The sequence below is a fragment of the Rhinatrema bivittatum genome, chromosome 10 (genome assembly GCF_901001135.1).
Source record: "Rhinatrema bivittatum chromosome 10, aRhiBiv1.1, whole genome shotgun sequence".
Classification (NCBI taxonomy): domain Eukaryota; kingdom Metazoa; phylum Chordata; class Amphibia; order Gymnophiona; family Rhinatrematidae; genus Rhinatrema; species Rhinatrema bivittatum.
The window spans coordinates 59778716-59803155 of record NC_042624.1 but is presented as its reverse complement, the minus strand read 5'-3'; the positions used below and the strand labels follow the sequence as shown (position 1 = coordinate 59803155).

General features: G+C 45.0%; 1 protein-coding gene across 1 annotated transcript in view; it reads right to left on the bottom strand.

The window, feature by feature from the left end:
- AXDND1 (axonemal dynein light chain domain containing 1) overlaps positions 1–24440 on the bottom strand; it is a 116580-nt gene that overhangs the window by 48203 nt on the left and 43937 nt on the right. The window contains exons 13-14 of the mRNA XM_029618071.1: positions 20941–21042; positions 5124–5290 (exon numbers count right to left, since the gene is read on the bottom strand). Coding sequence (XP_029473931.1) covers positions 5124–5290; positions 20941–21042 — 269 coding nt within the window. The remainder of the gene's footprint in view (positions 1–5123; positions 5291–20940; positions 21043–24440) is intronic.

Sequence of the window (24440 nt, the reverse complement as noted above, 5' to 3'; positions counted from 1 at the left end):
CTGCTAAGCGGATGTGTGCGGGATCCACAATGTACTGCAGCCCCTCTTCCTCCTCCGCTTGTGAGGTGCGAGACAGGGCGTCAGCCTGGATGTTTTTTGCTGTGGGACAATATCGAAGGATGAACTCAAAACGGCTGAAGAAGAGGGACCACCTAGCCTGTCGGGGATTCAGCCGTTGTGCATGAGCCAGAAATTCTAAGTTTTTATGGTCCGTATATACCGTGATGGGGTGATTGGCTCCCTCAAGCCACTGCCTCCACTCCTCGAAGGCGAGCTTTATTGCTAAGAGCTCCTTGTCCCCAATGCTGTAGTTGCATTCAGCCGGCGAGAATTTTTTGGAGAAGTAGGAGCATGGCACCAGTCTGCCGGAGGCTGAGTGTTGGCTGAGAACGGCTCCGACAGCAATGCTGGAGGCATCTACTTCCACGACAAAGGGGCGTTGTGGGTCTGGGTGATGTAGGCAGGGATCTTCCAGAAATGCCTGTTTTAGTTCCTCAAAAGCTCGACAGGCTGTCTCGGGCCAAGACTTGGTATCTGCTCCCTTACGGGTTAATGCGGTGAGGGGAGCTACCTTCTGTGAGTACCGAGGGATGAAATGCCTGTAAAAGTTGGCGAACCCGAGGAATCGTTGCAAGGCTTTCAGCCCAGTAGGACGGGGCCAATTAGTGATTGCTGAAACTTTCTCAGGGTCCATCCGAAAGCCAGTCGAGGACACTATGTATCCTAAGAAGGGTAGCGATTCACACTCGAACTGGCACTTTTCCAGTTTGGCGTACAATGGTTATCTTTCAAAACCTGTAGTACTCTTCAGACGTGCTGACGGTGAGTCTCCAGGTCTCGAGAGTAAATCAGAACGTCGTCCAGGTACACAATAACAAATGAATGTAACATTTCTCGAAGGACCTCATTCATGAGGTTTTGAAACACGGCGGGGGCATTACACAGTCCGAACGGCATTACCAAGTACTCGTAATGTCCGTCCTAAGTGTTGAAGGCCGTCTTCCACTCGTCCCCCGGACAGATACGGACTAAATTGTATGCCCCTCGTAGGTCAAGTTTCGTAAAGACCTTCGCTCCCTGTAGTCTATCCAGCAGCTCGGATATCAAGGGGAGAGGATACCGATCCCTCTTGGTGATGGCATTCAACCCCCGGTAATTGATGCACGGCCTAAGTTGCCGTCCTTTTTTGCCACGAAAAAGAATCCAGAGCGTGATGGGCGAATGAATCCTTTAGCAAGGTTTTCTGCAATGTAGTCAGACATTGCACGAGTTTCTGGCAGCGACAAGGAGTATACCCTACCGCGCGGAGGGGTGGTGCCAGGGAGAAGATCTATGGCGCAGTCAAAGGGCTGGTGGCGCGGTAAGATCTCTGCCTTTTGTTTAGAGAAGACTTTGGAATAGTCCCGATGCGGCGTAGGGAGAGAGAGCGCAGTGTGGAGCACAGAAACTTTAGGCAAGCTAGGTAACTCGAGACAGTTCTGGAAACAGTAAGAACTCCACTAGCCAATCTGAAGTGAGTCCCAATGGATCACGGGAGCGTGTCGCCGTAACCACGGCAGTCCCAAGACCACTGGGTGCACCGCCTTTTCCAAAATCAGAAAGGAAATTTCCTCGGAGTGGAGTATTCCAGTTCGTAAGGTCAGGGGTTTCGTGACCTCCATAATGTTGCCCGGTAAGGCTGTCCCCTGAATGGATGTTATACATAGAGGCGGATCTCGGGGGGCAGTGGGTAGACACAGCTGTTGTACTAGGTCCTTCAGGATGAAATTTCCTCCTGCCCCAGAGTCCAGGAATGCGAGGGTGTGGAAGAATCCTCCCGGATACTCCAGCGTGATAGGGACAGTACATTGAGGAGCGGCATTAGCGCAGCCTAGAGAGAGCTCCTCCTTCCTCCCTAGACTCTGGCCTTTTCCGGGCGCTCTTTGCAATCAGCCATGAAATGGCCTTTGCCGCCGCAATATAGGCAGAGGCCTAGGCTGCGGCGCCTTCGTCTTTCCCCTTCGGTTAGGGGTGTTCGTCCGATTTGCATTGGTTCTTCTGAGGAGGGCTTGCTGGATGTGTCAGGAGGCCCCCCCAAGCTGGCCAAAAGTTCCTTTTGGGCCGAACGAGCGTTCCGGCGCGAACCCGCGGGGAATCACGTGACGCCGCGTCACTCCGACGTGATGCCGACGTCACGTGCTCCTTGCAAAGTTGGTCAGAAATGGCGTCCTGACCCCGCTGGACCACCAGGGAGTTGTGGTAAGTCTGGGGGGGGGGGATTAAGGAGGGTGAGGGGTTTAAATTTTTATTTGCACATATGGTCATATACTCAACTCATTGAATTCTGTTTATGTCCATATTGACCGCAAATGGGACCCCCTTTGGACATATGGACATATGAACTTAAACTTTTGCTCTGCACAACCCTACTATACATTATAATTAGGGACCATCATTTTCAGTTTTATGATGATGTCTGCATCTTTCCCCCCACCCCTTGATTTTTAAGAGCAAGAGAATGAAAGAAGAACTGCTGGAGGCAATTTTACACATTCATGCATATATGTCCAGAAACAATTTCTGCTGTAACAGTTTTGAGCCAACACCATCTGTCTTGATTCGTTTTACATCAAATATGTTATGGCAATAATGAACATGATAATCCAGCCCTTGTTCAGTATCCCGCTACTTTCTGTTCCAGTATCCAGTCTTCAGCTCCTTGCCTGTTCCAGTACCCAGACCTCTACTTCCAGTCTGTCTCTGCCCACAAAATCCAACCTGTGCCTGACCTCACTTTCAGCTTGTGCCTACCCTACCTTGCCCAGCCGGTCCAGCCTGTCCAAACTCATCAAGTTTGTCCAACCTCATCCAGTCTGTCCAGCCTTGTCCTGCTGGTCCAAAATTCGTCAAACCTGCCTAGCCTCACATTATGTTATTCAGTTGCCAAAGCCAAGCCCTATCGGCCCCCAGAACCCAAGGGCTCAACCTGTGGGGAGAGGGCTGGCTAGGCATAAGATAAACCCCAGTCCCCAGCTCCTGAGGTGGTGTTCCCTGACCCCAGCCAACATGACAGCCTGAAAAGCTTCTTGCCTCCTCCCCCTGCCTAAAGTCCATAAAGCAATTAGTCAGGCCCACAGCAATATGTCATCCTCCCCCCATCCCTACTAATTCAACCCTAATCCTCCTGCCTCATCTGCAACCCCAAAACTCTAATTGCAGCCAGAAGCTCGGAACTTGTATCCAGCTCCTGGTGCATCCAACATCGCTCAGACAGCAACACTGATAGCATAAGCTACCAGCTTTGCTGCCAGAATATTGCTTTGACAGCAATACTGATAGCTTACATGACCAGCATTGCTGTCAGACCAAGGTTGGAAGCATAGGGAGCTGGATGCAAGTACTGAACTCCATGTTGTGATTAGGGATTTAGGGGGATGTGAGTGGGGCTGGAGGGTTAGGGTTAACTTGGTGTGAGAGGTGGAGGGAGGGTGCCATATTGCTGTGGGTATTACATTAATTGCTTTTAGGACATTTGAGGAAAGAGAGGACAGAAGACTTTTCAGGCTTAAAGGCCTGAAATTTAGAATACTATATTTTGGGGCCCTCAGGAATTGGCCAGCAAGACTAGCATGCTTTTCACAGGGTGTTAAATCAGGCTGCTTTTAAAATGTTTTACACTAAATCAGGCTGCTTTTTATTTTTTTCTTTAATTGCTGCTTAACTGGCGATATTCTTTGAATATCGCCAATTAAGTTAAAGTTATCCAGGTATAGATACCTGGATAACTTTGAAACCTAACCAGAGATATTCAAACTTAGCTAGTGAGAGATAGAGGTCTACAAAATCATGAAAGAACTTGAACAAGTTAATGTAAACGGTTATTTACTCTCTCAGATAACTGAAGGACTATGGGGCACGCCATGAAATTAGCAAGTAGCTCATTTAAAACTAATCAAAGAAAATTCTTTTTCACTCAGTGCATAGTCAAGCTCTGGAATTTATTACCAGAGGTTGTATGTTATTCAGAGAATATCCGATTAAGAAAGTTAGTTGGATAAGCATATCTGACTAACTTACCCAGGATATTCATTGTCACAGCTTCACCACTAAATATACCCGGATAAGTTTGAGTTAGCCGAATAAGTTTGTCTGGCTAACTTTAAATCTGCTCAGTAGAAGGTATAATTTATCCAGCTAACTTAGCTGGATATATCCGAATATCGCCACTTATCTGGCTAACTTGGGTGCCTATTTACTAATCATTTTTCCCATCGATACAAAATGGGAAATGAGCCTTAGTAAATCAGGCCCTTAGTTGGCTATGTAGCGACGCCCTAGAACACCCCATTCCTGCTCATCTCTTAGATAACTATTTAACTCGATAAATAATTATCCGGCTATGTAGCGGCCACTGAATGCAGACTAATATTCAAACACCTTCACTTAGATGGATAAGTATCTGGCTAAGTGACACTGAATATCGACCTCTTCGTTTTCAAAATTATCCAGGTATGTTTACCTGCATGACTTTGAGGATATTCAGCGGGATGTTTATCCCGCTGAATATCCCTGATAACTTATCCTGCTAACTTTAGCCAGATAAGTTATCCGTTGTACAATTTACTAAATATTAGCCACAGAATGTTTAGTACACATTCATGGGCCTTTCTTTTATATCGTGGTTGGGTTTTTAGTCTTTATCTGATATTATGAATATTTGAATTTATGATTTTATGGTAGGTGTAAAATGGTAGGTGGATGATGAGCATGTAATTAAATTGCAAAAAATGAAAAAAAAAACAAAAAACCCTCTCTCCCCTCCCTGAGGATGTAGAACATTCCTAATAGGACAGTGCCCTAGAAAGTTGTGTTGCTTAAATAACGCTTTCCCATTAGATCATGGGCCAATAATAAACTATGAAATAAATAAGATCTACTGCCTGAAAAAGAGAGACTGACCTAGTAGGTAGTGTGTATCAGTGACTGCAGCATATAGTGAGTGATTCAGAAAGAAAGTGATGGACAATAGAAGGGAAGTACAACAGGCTACAAAGAAAGGAGATATACAATGGGATAGATGCAGTGACTGTAACTGAAGGAGGGATGCAGTGATCGAATGCTATAGGAGAAAGCAGGAAACTCACAAAACTTTCTCTTGAAAATATTTGTGCCAATTCGTCAGCCTAGACTGAAGGAACCTTATTTTCTCCCTGCTGGATTCTTCAGCATGGCCCAGTTCTTCTCCAAAATGCATCATCATCTCCCTCCAAGCTTCTGTAACCTGCTGAATCTCAGCCAGATCTGATGTGTCCTGTTTGGGAGGGGCATGAGAAATTAGACTATGTGCTAGGAATCTGGAGCTAATTTGGCACATGGTTTCATGTTTGCTTGTTCATGAATCTTGGGAGCTTAAGTAGTACACAAATAATACTCAGTACCATACCTTACACTGAGTTTGCATTGGTTTTCCTTGATGCCTACCCTTAATATTTAATCCCCAAACTTTTTTCTTCAAGATAATGGTATAGAAATATTGAAGCATTTTAGGCAGACATTGCAACTTTGCAGGTAAATAAAATTGCACCAGAAAAAGAAGTGCAGATATTTGTACTTTTCAGCATTGAATCTCAACTGCCAAGCATTCAACCACTCCTCAAACTTTCTTAAATTATTTCTCATTCTGTCTGTCTATTCCCTCAGGGATATCCACTCTGTTGCAGAGCTTTGTGTCATCCACACAAAGGTACCTACTGTACTTGAATGTAACTCATCTTGAGCTCAATCATTAAAAAAAATTAAAAAGGGAAACTTTCTAATACCTCTGCAATATTGTTCACAAAGATGTTGAATAGAATCTGCCCCCTATGTCACCCACAGCAAGAATTAACAATAGGAATCCATTTCAAGGAGTTATGTCAGAGTACAGATAGGGTATCAATCACATTTCCAAAGCATTAACTGCTGTTGCAGAGGTGGTCAAACAATGGCCCATGAACCACAATTGGCTTGCAATGGCGAGCTGGAGGTAGGTGCACTGACTACCTTTCGCTTACATTATCTGCTTGGAGGAAGCAGAAATAGAGAAAATGTATCTGCTGCAGGAGGACAAATCGTTTGCCCGCCCCTGCTGTTTACATGGGGAAATTTTAGTTATCCTCCTAAGAATGGCATTCATTTCTGTAGGTCACTAATAGGGAGGGTAATTTTCAAAGACATCCCTGGGAGTAAAATTGTGTTTTACCAGGAGAAATGACTGGTTATAAAATAGTCTCTTAGGTAGTTGATTGTTGTCCATATGTACAACATGGTCAAACCTGTCATATGCTTCCATGTTAACATGGCTTCCATGCTTGGCATGGCTGCCAGTCATAGTACTTCATTATTAATAATTTTAGCAGAACATTTAATTTCCATTGTTCTAAGTAAATAACATTGTTGTAGACAACTACGTTTTTCAGCTTGATGATAATAAAGGCAAAATGTGGTTTCTTACTTGCTAATTTTCTTTCCTTGAGTCCTACCAGACCAGTCCAGATACATGGGTTTTTCTCCCCGACCACCAGATGAAGACAGAGAATGAAAGCTTTGCTGGAGTCAGACTATTTAGGAAACTGTACCACCTGTAGCGCTTCAGTATTACTCTATCAAAACAATTAACTCCCAACGAGCAGGGTGAAATAAACTCTTAGATGGACCCAAACTAGCATGGACACTCCTATCTCAGAGGGTCTACAACCCAAAATATTCAAAAACTGCAAAAACTCTGGATAGTATGTACACATGGAAGAGCAGGCTTCAGGCCAACCTGGATGGGACCCTGGACTGGGCTGGTAGGAGTCAAAGAAAGAAATTTAGCAGGTAAGAAACCACATTTTTCCTTTATCATCCCACCACACACCAGTCCAGATATATGGGATGTACCTAAGTCACCCTGATCCTGAGAGGCAGCCTTACAGATTTACTCTCAAAATGCTTGCCCAAAAGGAGACTCTGTCTCTAGCTTGCACATCTAACTTGCAATTCTTGGAGAAAGTATGCAAAAAAGACCAAATAGCTATCTTACAAATGCCCTGCGATGACATCAAATGCCCAAGAGACTGCCTGAGCCCTGTATGAATGAACTCTGAGCCCCTCAGAAATCATCAAGTCATTGGAAATGTAGGCAGAAGCAATAGCTTCCTTAAGTTATCTGGCTATAGAAGCCTTGGATGTCTGTTCCCCTTTATTTTGGCCGTTGAACAGCATGAAGAGATCAGACATCCTAATACCATTTAGATCTTTATCTTGACTCAGACCTCCCGATTCAGAACATAGAGTACTACAAGCATTAATATTTGCCAGCACGGACTACTGTAACATACTTTTCCTAGGATTACCATACACCACTATCAGACCACTGCAAATACTACAGAACTCGGCTGCCAGAATACTTACTGGTAAAGGCAGAAGAGATCATATCACCCAAACACTTGCAGATCTACACTGGCTCCCAATAGAACAGAGAGTTCAATTTAAAACACTATGCACAGTTCATAAGCTAATTAATGACGAAAAGTCTGACTGGCTAAACACCGCATTACGATTACATGTCCCTCAAAGAAATCTCAGATCAGCCAATAAAGCTCTGCTAACCATACCCTCAGTCACAACAGCAAAGTTGATCCAAGATAGAGAGAGAGCACTATCTTTGGCAGGACCATTATTATGGAACACATTACCCCTGGAATTAAGACTAATGAAGGACTTAAAACTCTTTAAAAAAGGCTTAAAAACATGGCTCTTCAAAAAAGCATTTCACAGTGAGGTAGCGGAATAACAACACATACACAAAACAGGAAGTCAACAAGAAAAAAAGCAGAATTGCTTATTTTTATTATTTTCTCACAATTAAGTATTAAATTAGAAAGACAGCTAATCATAAATGGTAACCACACCCATTCCCCATTTAGGGGTAGATTTTCAGAGCCCTGCTCGCCTAAATCCGCCCAAAACCGGGCGGATTTAGGCGAGCAGGGCCCTGCGCGCCGGTAAGCCTATTTTACATAGGCCTACCGGCGCGCGCAGACCCCGGGACTCGCGTACGTCCCGGGGTTTTCGGAGGGGGGCGAGTCGGGGGCGTGTCGGGGGGCGGGCCCGGTCGTCGCGGCGTTTCGGGGGCGTGTCGGCAGCGTTTTGGGGGCAGGTACGGGGCGTGGCTACGGCCCGGGGGCGTGGCCGCGCCCTCCGTACCCGCCCCCAGGTCGCGGCCCGGCGCGCAGCAGGCCCGCTGGCGCGCGGGGATTTACGTCTCCCTCCGGGAGGCGTAAATCCCCCGACAAAGGTAAGGGGGGGGTGTAGACAGGGCCGGGTGGGTGGGTTAGGTAGGGGAAGGGAGGGTAAGGTGAGGGGAGGGCAAAGGAAAGTTCCCTCCGAGGCCGCTCCGATTTCGGAGCGGCCTTGGAGGGAACGGGGGGAGGCAGCGCGGCTCGGCGCGCGCAGGCTATACAAAATCGATAGCCTTGCGCGCGCCGATCCAGGATTTTAGTGGATACGCGCGGCTCCGCGCGTATCTACTAAAATCCAGCGTACTTTTGCTTGAGTCTGATGCGCAAGCAAAAGTAGGCTGATCGCGCTTCTTTTAAAATCTACCCCTAAGAGTACATTATTGAACCATGTAACCGTATAATAATGGCACCCTATGGATAATTGAGAAACCACATATTTGTGCCTGACTGTAAACCGTTGTGATGGTGCTCTACTATACGACGGTATAGAAAAGTTCTAAATAAATAAATAAATAAATAAATAAAATATCCTGAATCAGATCTCCTGAAGGATGGCAATTCCACCATTTGCTCCAAATGGAAAGAGAAAACTACCTTGGCATTGTATGAATCAAAACTCCATCCTCCGAAAGTGTAAGAAGTGCATGACAGGGCTTGTAGCTCCAATATCCATCTAGCTCAGCAGATTGTTTTCAATGTGAGGTGCTTCAGAGACGCCTTTCTGATGGGCTTAAATGGAACCTTAATCAAGGCTTTCAGTATCAAATTGAGATTCCAAGAAGGGAACAATTTTCTGGAGAGAGGGTGAAGATGCTTAACTCCGTTCAAGAACCTTACTACATACAGGTGAGAAGCTGAGAAAAGCACCTGTATTCTTCCTCTATAACATGAAATCACTGCCACTTGCAACTTAAAGGAATTCAGAGCTAGGTCCCTCTGTAAGCCCTTCTGCAAAAAGAAGATAATCACAGGAACTGAGGCCTCAAAAGTGGAAATCCCTATCTTGGCACATCATGCCTCAAACACCTTCCAAACATAGACATAAGCTAAAGAAGTTGACTTCTTTCTTGCTTGAAGCAAGATGGAAACCACCTCCTCCAAATAACCTTTTTTCCTCAGCCTTCTCAAGAGGCAAGCTGCGAGACAAAAGTGAACCGACTGCTCTATGAGAATTGGAATTTGATGCAGCAAGTCCTGGAATTGAGTGAATCTCAATGGACCCTCTATGCTGAAACTTAAGATCAGCAAACCAAGGCCTCTGGGCCAGTCTGTGGCTATCAGAACCACTCATCCCCAATGTTTCTCTATTCTCTGAATAACCTTCCTATAAATGGCCAAAGGGGGGGAAACATACAGTAGCCCCTCCAGAAGCCAGAGCTGCAACAGGGCATCCAGAACTGGCTCCCTTCTCTAACTGAAGAACCAAGGCCACCTGCATTCTTCCTTGTTATTATCAGATCTATTTGAGGCTCTCCCCACTTGGCCAGGATCATGGAGAACATTGAGTTTGACAACTCCCATTTCCCAGGATCTAAACTGTGCCTGCTTATGAAATCCCTCTTGACATTTTCTACTATAGCAATGTGCAATGCTGAAAGAGCCCAAAGATGACTCCCCACCAACTGGTACAAGAGGTTAACCTCAAGCAATACTGCCAGACGTCTGGTACTCTCTTGCCAGTTTATGTAGGCTACTACTTTAGCATTATCTGGAAAACATTCTCACTGCTCTCTTCTCTACTAGAGGGAGAAATTCCAGCAAGGCTCTTCTGATTGCCCTTGTTTCCAAACAATTGATGGACCCTGCTGCTTCTGAAAAACTCCATCAATTCTGGCCTGTCTTTCCTTGGCAATGAGCCCCCCATCCACTCAAGCTGGCATTCAGGGCTATTACAGTCTATTCCAAAGTCTCTTCTTTTGAATAGATTACGATCCAAAAGCCATCAAGCCAAGCTGAGCCTGGCTCTTGGCAGAAAGGACAACTTTACCTCGTGCTCCTGAGACTGGGGATTCCACTATGAGAAGAGAAAATCTTGTAAGGCTACATGTATACGCATGCCCATGAAATCAGATCCAAAATTGATGCCATTAACCTCAGAACTTGCAGATAATCCCAGGCTATGGGAACTTTCATTCATAGCAGATTGTGAACCTGTCCCTGAAGCTTGGCGATCCTTTCTACTATCAAAAACACTTTCCCTTCCCACATATTGAAAGAGTTCCCAGATATTCCAAATTTTACAAAGGCTGAAGCTTGCTTTTGTGAAAATTAATCACCCAACTCAGCTCCTCTAAAGCTGGACCACTCTGGAAGTCAAGCGATGACACTCCTCCTCTGACTTCGCTCAAATTAACCAATCATCGAGGTAAGGATGAACCAAGAGTTCTTTCCTGCAAAGAAGTACCGCAATCATCAAAATAACTTTGGAAAATGTTCTTGGTGCTGTCACCAGGCCAAATGAAAGAGCTTCAAATTGGAAAGGATCCCCCAGGACAGAAAATCTGAGGAACCTCTCATGAACTTTTCAAATTCAAACATTGAGGGTTTTGGAGTTGTGGACCCTTGTACTGAGGTGGAGTTGGTGCAACCTGCAGAGAGGAATTCTACAAGTCCACATCATCAGCAGACAGATATGGATGAGGTAGAGTCCCAACTGGAGCTTCGCTTTTATCAGCCCATGTTTTCCTCGGACTGAGCCTTTAGGTTTGGGGCTGGTAGGTCTTAAGTGGGTGCCTCTGCTGATGGAAGGGAGATCCATTGATGTCACTGGCCCAGAGTAAATGAAGTACTGGCAAATCCGGAAGCAGGCTGGGGTCTGGCAGGAGGTGTTCAGTCTGGCAGGAGGTGTTCAGTCTGGCAGGAGTATTGTGTTCAGTTCTGGAGACCGTATCTCCGAAGAGACAGAGACAAGATGGAGGCGGTCCAGAGAAGGGTGACCAAAAAGGTGGAAGGTCTTCATCAAATGACTTATGAGGAGAGATTGAAGAATCTAAATATGTACACCCTGGAGGAAAGGAGGAGCAGAGGTGATATGATACAGACTTTCAGATACTTGAAAGGTTTTAATGATCCAAAGACAACGACAAACCTTTTCCATAGGAAAAAAATCAGCAGAACCAGGGGTCACGATTTGAAGCTCCAGGGAGGAAGATTCAGAACCAATGTCAGGAAGTATTTCTTCACGGAGAGGGTGGTGGATGCCTGGAATGCCCTTCCGAAGGAAGTGGTGAAGACCAGAACTGTGAAGGACTTCAAAGGGGCGTGGGATAAACACTGTGGATCCATAAAATCAAGAGGCCGTCAATATAGAGTGGGTGGCTAGCCAGAATGACGGCTACTGCCTGGAGACAATACCCTTATTCAATAAACATACACATGGTTACTGTGACTCCAACATCGCTCTAAGCTACAACAGCAAGAGGAAATGTGGAAAAAAGGATTCGCACTCACAAAGTAGGGAGTAGCTGGCTTATTACGGCGGTTACTACCCCAAACCAAATAAGCCTGATACTTCACTTTCAATGCATATCCAGCATAGCTCTCTGCTTCAACGGCAGGGGAGAAGAAAAACTGATACTTCACGCATATCCAGCATAGCTCCCTGCTTCAACAGCAGGGGAGAAGAAAAACTGATACTTCACGCATATCCAGCATAGCTCTCTGCTTCAACAGCAGGGGAGAAGAAAAAAGGATTCGCACTCACAAAGCGGGGAGTAGCTGGCTTGTTACGGCGGTTACTACCCCAAACCAAATAAGCCTGATACTTCACTTTCAATGCACATCCTGCTTCAACGGCAGGGGAGAAGAAAAACTGATACTTCACGCATATCCAGCATAGCCCTTTGCTTCAACGGCAGGGGAGAAGAAAAACTGATACTACAAGCATATCCAGCATAGCTCCCTGCTTCAACGGCAGGGGAGAAGAAAAACAACCAATAAGGGCTGAATAACACAGTCTGGGTAAAACAAATAAGCATGGGTGTAGCTTGCTTATTGCGGCGGTTACTTCCCCTACTACCCATAACTAATCAAGCTTGATATTTCACTTGGTTGCAGCTCCATCACTGCTCTCTACATTAATGGTGGGGGTGGAAGGGAAATAGAACCAAAGAGCTAAGAGAAACAGATAAGTATGAGAAAAAAATGTGAAGCTTGCTGGGCAGACTGGATGGGCCGTTTGGTCTTCTTCTGCCGTCATTTCTATGTTTCTATGTTTCTATGTATGTGTTCCGGAATGTCCAGGAGGCAGGCCAAGGTCAATACTGGGTATCCATCCAAAGGGAAAATCAGGGCGGATAGGCAGGGCAGAAAGGCAAGGAGCAAGACAGGCAGGCTGACGAAGAAGAACTGAAGATCTGAAGATGATACTGGAATTGAAGACAAAGACAAGGAACCCTGGAACTGAAGACGAAAACAAGGAACACTGGAACTGAAGATGAAGTCAAGACCACTGGAATTGCAGATAAAGACAAGGAACAGGGAGTTATAATAAAAGCATCCACTACCAGATGAGCAAACTCCAAGGGTCAATTTTTTTTTTTAATTCTTTATGTATGATTTTCAAAAAGATAATACAGGAAAAGAGTTTATAGGTAGACTTTCTTACATCTGGGTATAAAAATATAATCAAATTTAGACAGAATTTACTTATCCTGAAAGAAAAATCCATATATCCAGTCTCTTTTTTCTCAAAACATAACTTATTAGGCAAAATAAACCATTTATCATCTACCTTTAACAACTTAAAAATATTTCACCTAAAAGGCAAATAAGTAGGGAGGCAAAGGAAAACAAAGTGAGAGAATTATAAGAATATATATATACACAGTGACATTAACATAGGTTACTAGCTGGAGACATCACTATTTAATAACCCTTTCTTTCTCAACCGGAGAAGAGGTGGTGGGCCTACGGGCATCTACAAATTGACGAAGCTGTTCTAACTGAAAGAATATGAAACAGTCATTCCCTTTCTTGAGAATACACTTACAAGGATAGCGAAGTGTAAATGTGTACCCTAGAGAGACAACATCCTACCTTAAAGACAGAAATTCTCTCCTCCTAATTTGTGTTGTCTGAGCTAGATCCGGATATATTCTTATTACCTGACCATAGAACATTAAAGGAAATTTTCTAAAGAAATTACGCATCACACTGTTAAGGTCTTGCACAGAAATACACACAACTAGCAAAATATTTCTTTCTAATACATCCGTATCGGAATTCTCTAAGAAGCCGGTTAAATTCATTGGAATAGTTGATACAGGAGCAGTCCCAATAGTAGAAGGTTTATTATTATTCAGAAATCTGCAAAAATTAATAGATGGCATATTTTCGTCAGTAAATCCAAGACCTTCTTTGAAGAGTCTTTTCAGTGTAGTAAAAGGAATCTCTCCAGCAACTTTAGGAAAGTTCATAATTCGTAGGTTTAACTGTCTGATGTTGTTTTCTAGGATTTCCAAACGCTTGGAGCAGGCCATCTGTTCTCTTATTACAGCCACATTAACAGCTTGAAGAGACTGAATTTTATTTTCAGTCTCTAAAACTTTATTTGTTGTCTCTGTGGCCTGCTCCTGAACTCCAAGTATCTTTTGTTGAAAATTATAATTTAGGGAGTCCATCTTTAGTTCTAATCTTTTCATAGATTGTCCTTGGCCTGCCATCAAGTCCCACAGTGACTCAAGCATCACTGCCTCCGGCCTAGATGGTAATGCTGGGGACTCACCATTTATTTATTTTATTTATTTATTTAAAAACTTTTCTATACCGTCGTTCAGTGATATACCATCACAACGGTTTACAAATAGGCACATGGATAAATTTGAAATAGATTGTAATTTAACCAGTAGGTGCTGAAATTGTTCAGATACATGATTCAAATACTATATGCTACATGTAATGTGTATTGAAATTCTATTTATGGACTATCCATATATGCGATATACTGTAATTCTTTAGTTTAATACTTAAGTATGATAAAAATAAAAAGAACGCATATATGTTCTCTGGTGACTTTTTTGCCTGTGTATAAGTCCTTTTCTTGTTTCTTAGTACTACCTATTCCCCATTCTCACTTTGAAAAGCTTTTTTTGAAAAGCCATGTTTTTAAGCTTTTTTTGAAGAGTTTTAGATCTCTCATTAATCTTATTTCGGGTGGCACTGAGTTCTATAATATTGGGCCGGCTAATGATAGTGCTCTCTCCCTTACTTGTGTCAGTTTAGCTGTCTTTACAGAGGGTATGGTCAGTAGAGCTTTATTTGCTGATCTGAGATTTCTTTGGGGAACATGTAGTCGTAATGCAGTGTTTAACCAATCAATATTTTCTTCATTGATTAGCTTGTGGATTGTGCATAGTGTTTTAAATTGTACTCTTTGTTCGATTGGCAGCCAGTGTAATTCGGCAAGTGTTTGAGTGATGTGATCCCTTCTTCTTTTTCCAGTTAGAATTCTGGCTGCAGAGTTCTGTAAGATTTGGAGTGGTCTTAGTGTTGTTTATGGTAATCCAAGGAAGAGTGTGTTACAATAGTCTGTGCTAGCGAATATAAGTGCTTGTAGCACAGTTCGAAAGTGTACTTGGGTTAATAGGGGTTTTAGATTTCTAAGGACCATTAGTTTGGCATAGCCCTCTCTAACTTTCAATGATATGTGTTGTTTGAGGTTGATTTCATTGTCAATTATTACTCCTAGGTTTCGAGTTTTTTTGGTTAGTTCCACTATCTGATCGTTTTTAAGTTTGATGGGATTCTGGATTAATTCAGTGGTTTTTCGTTCAAGGTGTATGAATTCTGTTTTTTCAATATTAATTACTAGTTCCATTTGGCATAGTAGTTGTTTAATTATATCTAGGTACAACATTGCTAGGTTCAACGTTTTTTCAATTGTTTCGTCTACTGGTAAAATTAGCTGAATGTCGTCCGCATATATGTAATGTATGATACCTAGACCGGCCAAGAGGTGGCATAGGGGCAGCATGTAAATATTAAATAGAGTCACCGACAGTGCTGAACCCTGGGGGACCCCAGTTTTTAGCTTGATTTTGTCTGATATAGTGTTTATTATCTGTACCTGAAAAAATCTATTGTTTAGGTAGGATCTGAACCATTTAATTGTTTTGTTTTGTAATCCTATTTCTTCTAGCCTTTTTAGTAGTATGTTATGATTTACTGTGTCAAATGCTGCTGACAGGTCCAGTAATATCATAATGTAGTGTTTCCCACTGTCAAACCCACGTAGTACATTATCTGTTAGAGAGATAAGTAATGTTTCAGTACTATAGTGTTTTCTAAAGCCATGTTGTGAGGGGTAAAGTATGCTGTTGTTGTCTAGATGTTCAGCTAGTTGTTTTTGTATTGTTTTTTCTATTAATTTAGCAAGCATGGGTAGGTTTGAAACAGGTCTATAGTTACTCAAGATGTCAAGATGTTTCTTCAGTATTGGTTTAATTATTGCACCTTTAAGAGAGTCCGGCATAAGGCCTTCACTAAGTGATAGGTTAATTATTTTTGCTATAGTGGGGGAGGTTATGTCAACCAGTTTTTTTATATCCATGGTGGGAATGGTGTCAATTTTATGAGGGGTGGGGTTCAAATTTTTTTATCATGGATTCCACTTCGATCTGGGACACCTCGTCAAATTTGGACCATGATGTCACATCTCTTTTGTGCATCTTAATTTCTTTTTTTTGATATCGGTATCTTTGCTTTAAGGTTAGTTATTTTATCAGAGAAATAATGTGCGATTTACGCCGAGAGATGTTGTGTTCTGACCTCCGTCCACCGAAGCCTCCTCATTTCTCCTTCCGAGGCAGACTTCTAGGCTTGAGGTCCCCGAAGCTCACTCTCTGGCAGTACCTTCTGTTCCTGCTCGGACGAGTTCCTTCGTGCTCGGCGTATTGACTGAGTCAACTTCCACACCCCCAGTCGCATTGACCATGTCATTGACCTGCGATTGGGAAGTGACTCCGTCGGGGTCACGCTGCGCAGGAGGTGGTCTGATGTCGGGGCTGAGGGATGCCTGAGCTCCCTGCTCTCCCCTGCAGGGGCTCACATCAGATTCACCGGTTCCTTCTTCTTGCTCCAGCTGGCGCATGAACCGCAGGATATCAAGTTGCCCCGTGGGAGATAAGGTTTCAGGTGGAAAAATCCTTACTTTCCCCTTTCTTTTCAAAGGCATGGCTACACACGGTAAAAAAAAAAAACCGAGAGGAAAACTCGGGCAACCTGTGTTCAGTGTCCTGCCTATGCCGCCATCTTGCCCAAGGGGTCAATTTTAAAAGTGTTGCTTGCGCAAAAATGCCGGTAGATGGGTCTCATATGAGCAACGTGGATTTTAAACCTGTGATTTGAGTGTGTATATGCATGTGCGTGAGCAAAAAATAAGGGGGTATGGCAGGCTATGGTGCGTAATTCCGTATTTTAAAACCAGAGGCTGCAACGAGCAGCAACTTGTTAGCCACGTACATTTACTACTGCTCCTGATGAGGAGCAAGTCTGCAGAAATTGTGACAGGGTGCGGGGTCCAGGTTGACTAGGGTCATGCAGGATGAAGAACCAGAGGGGTCTGGACAACCTCAAGGCTGACTGGGCAAACTGGAAAAATTGAGAATGTCCTTTGCGCATGCATGGTTCATACGCACATTAAAGCTGGCAAAGTCCTATGGAAGATATGCAAAGTAGGTTTACTCGAGTAACCTCTTTAAATTAGGAGCAAACTTATGTGCGGCAGGCGTATTTTAAATCATAAGTGTGCAACTACACGCATGATTTAAAATTCCAGCATATCTCTGCTCACATGTGTGTGCATGGGCGTATGTGTGCTGGTTTTAAAATTAGCCTATAAGAGCATAATAGTATCTTATGAGAGCAAAGTCCATTTTAATTTGGGTCCAGTTCGTCTCTGATATGCTAAGGAGGAGAGTGAACCCTTGGAAATCATTGGGAACCCTTGGATCCTACTGTACAGATGATGGCACGATCCATTGTGCTTCTTCTGCCTGCATGAAAAGGCTGAAACTTGTTGGTTCCCTTCCCCCACTTCCATCCCACCCCCAGACAGGACCTGAATGAGGTCCTGCATCTGAAATGATTCTGAGAAGAAGCACTCTTTCCTGGATGTAGTGCCTTGCCTCCCTAAAGTTAGGTCTGTTTAGGACCTCTTTAAGAGCTCCCCTTGGGTTTGCCCTCTGGCAACTTATGGAACTTCAACTCACCCAAATGCTTTACTACCTACTCCAGGTTTTCCCTGGAAAGGCAGTTACCTAACCTTGACTTTGTCCATACATCACCCTTTTACTTGTGTAACTACAACAAACATCTGGTGAGACTGAAACTACTATACTTCTGGCCGAGGTCCTACTAAGATCACAGAGGGCATTCACTATAAAGACGAGACTGGCCTCTAACCTCTTGTTTCATCAAACATTCATCAGCACCACATACCAGGATCTGCTGTACCCAGCACACACACAGTCTGGACATATACAGTAACTATTACATATCTCCACCCTGAGTGCTAAAGCCAGCATCGCAAAAGCCTGCTTAAGATGTATCTCTATCTTTCTTGTCTGGATATCCTTCAGGGCCACACTCTCCTCCACACGGGTCGTAGTGTTCTTTGTAACTGGAGACACCAAGGCATCTACCTCAGGAAACTTTAACTGCTCCAAAACTTCATCAGGAAGGGGTAACACTTAGCCATGAAACTGCCCACTTTTTACCTTGTCTCTGGAGTCTCCCATTCCACAGAAACTAAGGCCTTCACCTTTCTATGAAAAGGAAAGGCCTGAGCTGGACCTCTGAGATCTTCCAGAATAGGATCCTCTTCCTCCTGGACCAGCTCCACATGCCTTTCCTTTAGGCCCAGCTCCTCCAGAACCTGGGTAATCATCCCTGGCAATCCATCTCTCTTAACAAGCGAATCAGATGAGAATCATCTCCTTCTACAGCATGGATCTATCCTTCCTCATGCGGATCCCTCTCTGATTCACTAAGATCCATCTCCTGTCCAGTAGTGAACTCCCTCAGCGATCCATCCCTCAGAGTCACTAAGACCCTATCTCTAGATCAGGCTCTGATTCCCATCTGGCCCTCTTTGCCTAAGTAGGAACAGGGGAAATATTCAAGGAAGTGGCCACCACTGGGCTGGGTCTTCTTGGAACTGAGCCCTGCTTAATTAAAAATTCTTGGTGCATTAGCACCATAAACTGGGGGAAAAGGCTCTGATGAGGACTGGGCTAATCAGTCCCTTGTCCCAGGATGCATCCCTGCTTTCTGCCAGAGTGCATTTGGATTCCTTGCAGGGGTTCTGAGAAGGCCTCCTTTCAGGCCTACCACAGAGCTGGATCCTAAAATGGCCATGGTCCTGATCTTGTTGGTTCCCTTCCCCCACTTCCATCCCCCCCCCCCCGACAGGACCTGAATCAGGTCCTGAATCTGATCTGCCCTCTGAGCCCGTCTGCCTACTAATCTCACCAGAAGAGGGGTTCTCAGAATGGCCCTTCCCTCCCCTAGTATAAGCACAGCAGTCCGGACACTGTGGCTCTCTTGAACCAACATCTACACGTAATATTCCCCATGCTCCATGGGAGCCACCGTGCCACAGAAGCTGCATGGCTGACTCAATAAAAAACGGTGTCTTGCCCTCTCCTTTCCCAGCACTGAGCCCCACATACCTCTGACAACTCTTGTACCAAGGAAAAGGCAGCTATCTGCCAACAACTACCTCTTAGTTCCTCTGCTCTTCTTTTTTTTTTTTTTTAAACTTGATTGTCCAAACAAAACAAAGAGTACATCACTTCTTCAATCATCTTGTTGCAGGGCTCCAAATCCTTTTCTCCCCAACAACCAAGTGGATAAAAGAGTTGGGGGAGAAGAAGCGAGGTGGGGGAAGGGAACCAGCACCACTGGTTTTCAGACCACTCCCCCTCCTCCCCCCCCTCACTGGCAGGCTCAAGCCACATAGGGACCATCAACCTCCCTGCTTGTCTCTGCTCAGGGAGAGCAGTCTCAAATGACCTAACCACCTTAGGGAGAAATTTGTCCATCAAGACCTCCAGACTGCAGGTTTGGCATCTCTGCCATCTGGTGGAAACAGAGAAATACTGAAGTACTGCATGTGGCACAGTTCCCTATATAAGCTGACTCCAGCAAAGCTTCTATTCTCTGTCTTCATCTGCTGGTACAGGAGAAAAATCCATGTGTCTGGACTGGTTTGGTGGGATGATAATGAAGAGTTCAATATTCAAAGGTTGTGTCTCAATAACTTTAGGAGTTACACAAACAAAAATTGAGATTTGAACATTTCTCCCCGCTTGCCACCTATATTTTGTCTGGATAACTCCATTACCTGCACAAAATTTAGCCAGAAAACAGAAGTGGTGATGAGGCTCTTCTGGAAGCATGGTTACATTTTAAGCAGTGAATACAGATATTCACTAAGGGGTAGATTTTTAAAAACTGCGCGATCGCGTACTTTTGTTTGCGCAGCAGGCGCAAACAAAAGTACGCTGGATTTTATAAGATACGCGCGTAGCCGCGCATATCCTCTAAAATCCTGGATCGGCGCGCGCAAGGCTGCCGATTTTGGGCAGCCGGCGCGCACCGAGCCACGCAGCCTGCCTCCATTCCCTCCAAGGCCGCTCCGAAATCGGAGCGGCCTCGGAGGGAACTCTCTTTCGCCCTCCCCTCACCTTCCCCTCCCTTTCTCTACCTAACCCACCCCCCCGGCCCTATCTAAACCCCCCCCTACCTTTATCCATGGATTTACGCCTCCCGGAGGGAGACGTAAATCCACGCGCGCCAGCAGGCTGCTGGCGTGCCGAGACCCGACCCGGGGGCGGTTCCGGAGGGCACGGCCATGCCCCCGGAACGCCCCGGCCCGAAACCACGCCCCCGGGCCTGCCCCCGAAATGCCGCATCCCGCCCCCAAAACGCTGCGTCGTTCGGCCCCACCCCCGACACGCCCCCGTCCAAAAATCCCGGGACCTACGCGCGTCCTGGGGTTCTGTGCGCGCCGGCGGCCTATGGAAAATAGGCGCACCGGCGCGCAAGGCCCTGCTCGCGTAAATCCGCCCGGATTTACGCGAGCAGGGCTTTTAAAATCCGCCCCTAAATTCGCTAAAGTTAGTCAGGTAAATATGGTTGGAAAAAGAACTGTTCCCAAGTTACTAGAATAATTTTTTCCAGGTAATTTTATCCTTCTTGGGCAAGTCACTTCACCCTCCATAGCCTCGGGTATAAACTTTGTGGGTCATTTACTAAGCATTTTTCCCGTAGACACAAAATGGGAGAAAACCTTTAGTAAATCAGGCCCTTAGACTGTAAGCCTTCTGAGGATAGGGACATATCTACAGTACCTAAACATTATCTGTTTTGAAGTGGCTGACCAGTCAAAAAAGGTGGAATATAAATAAAAAAATTAATTAAATGGTATATTTAGTGAAACCTTTATCTGGATATCTAGGTAAAGTTATATGGATAACTTTCCTGCTCACCAGCCCATTGAATATTGACCTCAAAGTCAGTAAGTCCCTAAAGAATAGAGAAGCCAAGAAAACACAACAGTTCTGTATACTTAGAGGTCCATATCTGGCACTGGCCAGATTGCAAAGTTAGCCCGAGAAACTTGTTAGAACTCCCTCCTGATCCTGACCAGGACAACCATTTACAACTCCTCACTTGCTTCCCAGATCATTGTTACCTGTGATGCTAGGCAGACTATGAAGTATCTGATGATTTGGGTCCAGGACTTTTCACTCAGATAGAGATTATGGGCATGATGCAACTTTTTTTTCTCAATCACCTGTAATAAAGAGACAGAAGGAAATTTGTCGAAAACTAGACATAAACACAGATAGCATCAGTTACATTTCTATTGATATATTGTGTGTAACATAAATTTGGTTGAGACAATAAAGGTATAACTTTAGGGTCCTTTTGTCCTCTAGGTTTATTTATTTCATAGATTTATAGTCCGCAATTCGCAGAGCATCAATGTCGATTACAACCAAAATACACAATAAGACATACAAAACAATAAAATACATACTCAGATAAAACAAAGAATCACAAACATTAATGAAAAGCTTCAGAGATGCGCGATGCAGTATTTAAATTAGGTCCGGCGGTAGATCCAAACAAAAGGAGGCACTAGGGACACTAGCGCGTCCCTAGCGCCTCCTTTTTGACAGGAGTGGCAGCTGTCAGCGGGTTTGACAGCCGACGCTCAATTTTGCCGGCGTCGGTTCTCGAGCCCGCTGACAGCCACGGGCTCGGAAACCGGACGCCGGCAAAATTGAGCGCCCGGTTTTCGGCCCGACAGCCGCGTAGATTGACCTCAAAAGGTGTTGAGAACACTCTTCCATGTCATGAAGAGGCGGAGGTATCTGATCCGCAGTTGAGGAAAGCATACCTTTTATAGCTTGTATGCACTCATATAGGTATTGTACCATGTAGAATTGATGGTGCATAATTCGTGTATTCAACATTGAATTGTGGTATATTTTCTGCCAAACTCATCTAAATATTTGTTGTCTTTTCCTGGTGGGTATGAGGAATGTGACTTTGTTTTCTTAAATCTTTGCATCGCTGACTCTACTACAATTGAAGCGTGAGGTAATTGTGGTATATAGTACGGTGATGTTTTCCTCATACGGAATTTGATGTCTGTCTTCCTGGAAACCCCTAATATTAAGTAAGGTGTTTCCCAGGATTTTTGTAAGACTGAATGCAGTTCTTGTGGTGGAAGAGATGTTGGTTCTCCTGGAGTATCGAAAATCTTTAGGAGACCAAGAGTTTCTGATCTAGGATCTGTCTCTTTTTGGACCTCTAGATGCAGTATTGTACCCAATTTTTCCAGAAATTTTGGATATGTAAGGTCTTACGGAGGGGAGTACGGTTCCTGAGGTTGTTCGTGCGGATCGGATTGGAATCCCGTAGATGATGGGAATGTTTGCGATGAAGGAGAATCAAAGGATATATCTTGTTTATAATTTGGTGAAGCTGGTCAGTTTGCTATGAGAGATGTTGGGGGCTGCACCGACTGCTCTCTATTGGTTTGTGTCTTATGTTCCGGAGAACTGCCAGAAGCAAGATTAGTCATTTTGAATGATGACTGTAGTGATTCATAAAATCCTGCTAAGAATTGGTACAATTGATAGAATGCCTCTTTTGTATGAAGGGGCATTATTGTACGATCATCTGGTTTTGTGACTCACATGCTTTAGGCTGCATTGGAGTGTTGTGAGGAAAAGTACTGGATACTTTATGGTCTTTCTGTTTTTTGTCACACATCATGTGCATCGAATCCTCTGAAGCTGTAGAAAAGTTAGAGGAAGCAACTTGTATCACCTCTCTGACAGGCCGATACAGTACAATGCGCTCAGACGCGTGTTTTCCCTTACCCCTTATTCAGTAAGGGACGGAAAACGCGCGTCCAACCCACGGCACCTAATAGCGCCCTCAACATGCAAATGCATGTTGATGGCCTATTAGGTATGCGCGCGGGATACAGTAAGTAAAATGTGCAGACAAGCCGCACATTTTACTCTAAGAAAAGGTAGGCGCTAGTTTCTGCCAGCACCGGGAAAGTGCACAGAAAAGCAGTAAAAACTGCTTTTCTGTGCACCCTCCGACTTAATATCATAGCGATATTAAGTCGGAGGTCCCGAAGGGTAAAAAAAAGTAAAGAAAAAAAAATTTTAAATGGGCCGGCGGATGTCGGGCCGAAAACCGGACGCTCAATTTTGCCGACGTCCGGTTTCCGAGCCCGTGGCTGTCAGCGGGCTCGAGAACAGACACCGGCAAAATTGAGCGTCGGCTGTCAAACCCGCTGACAGCCGCCGCTCCGGGCTAAAAGGAGGCGCTATGGACGCGCTAGTGCCCCTAGTGCCTCCTTTTGCCTGTTTCTACTGCACCACCTCATTTGCATACTGTATCGTGCGCACCAGCGAGTGGCCAGTGCGCGCGCCGGGAGAGCGGGCGTTCGTCCGCTCTCCCGCGTTTTTACTGAATTGGCCTGTATGTGAGAAGGTATTTGAAGCTAGTATATGAGATGATTTAGAAGTCGAAGGGCTTACTTCCCATGTTGCACTCCTCTTTACCAACCTCTTATAGTGGGAGTGATGTGAGTCTTATGATAATAGTGTGACGACAAGTCTGTATGACTTCTACGTGAAGACGGTGATCGCTTTCTGCGTTTTATTGTAAACTCTGTCGAAGTAGCTCTCGAAGAGAGGGAAGAACCCGAACGAGGTGGGGTTATCGATGGAGAGGTGGAATAAGACATTTGTGAGGGTCCACGTCATCTCTTCAACTCATGTTGTATTACATGAGATGTGTGTTCCTGTGACTTGTGCGCCGATTTGGATTTGTGCGCGGATCTAGACTTGTGCACAGATATTTCTGCATCTGTGCACGTAAAAGTTATCGGCGCCGATGTCTCCAGCGCCATGTGCACAGACATGTTTGGCGCCGGGCGCACAGGTGTTGTCGGTGCTGTGAGCGCCGATGTGGTTGGCGCCCTGCGCACAAGTGACTTCAGCTCCGTGCGCGCAGATTTTCCCTTCATCGCGCGCACAGGTGTCTTCTGCGCCATGCACACTGATGTCTTCGGCGCCCTGTGCGCAGAAATCTTCTGCACCATGCGCGCAGGGGCCTTCGGTGCCATGTGCGCAGAGGTGTCGTGCGCCGATAGTTCGTTAGGCGCAGGTGTTATGCGCCGTCATTGGTTTATGCGCATAAGGCATCTTAGGGACAGAAGTCTTAGGTGCCGCAATTTTTGGCGCCAGTGTCTCTTGTGCTAGCGGTTTTGGCTCTGTGGATTGTTTGAAATCTGATAGCCTTTGCCGGCTTGGCACGTCCTTACCTCCAAGATTTGAGGGAGCTGGTAAGATTATAGGGCCAGGCGACGAATGAGCCTCCGATGGTTCCGGTGAGGCAAAGAGTTCCTGAAGCCTGTAGGCTCGTTGTTTCAGGGCTCTTGGAGACATCCTCGAACAAAATTCACAATCTTCACGATTGTGATCTGGCCCTAGGCATCGGTAACATCGGTCATGGCCATCTGTGACTGACATTACCTTGCCGCAATTACAGGGTTTAAACCCCGATTTTGACATTTTTTATGTTCTAACGCTGAGGAGAAGAACAGCTCCGCGTGCAATCCCGTGCGCGGAAAGAACAGACTGAGGAGATTCTGTTACT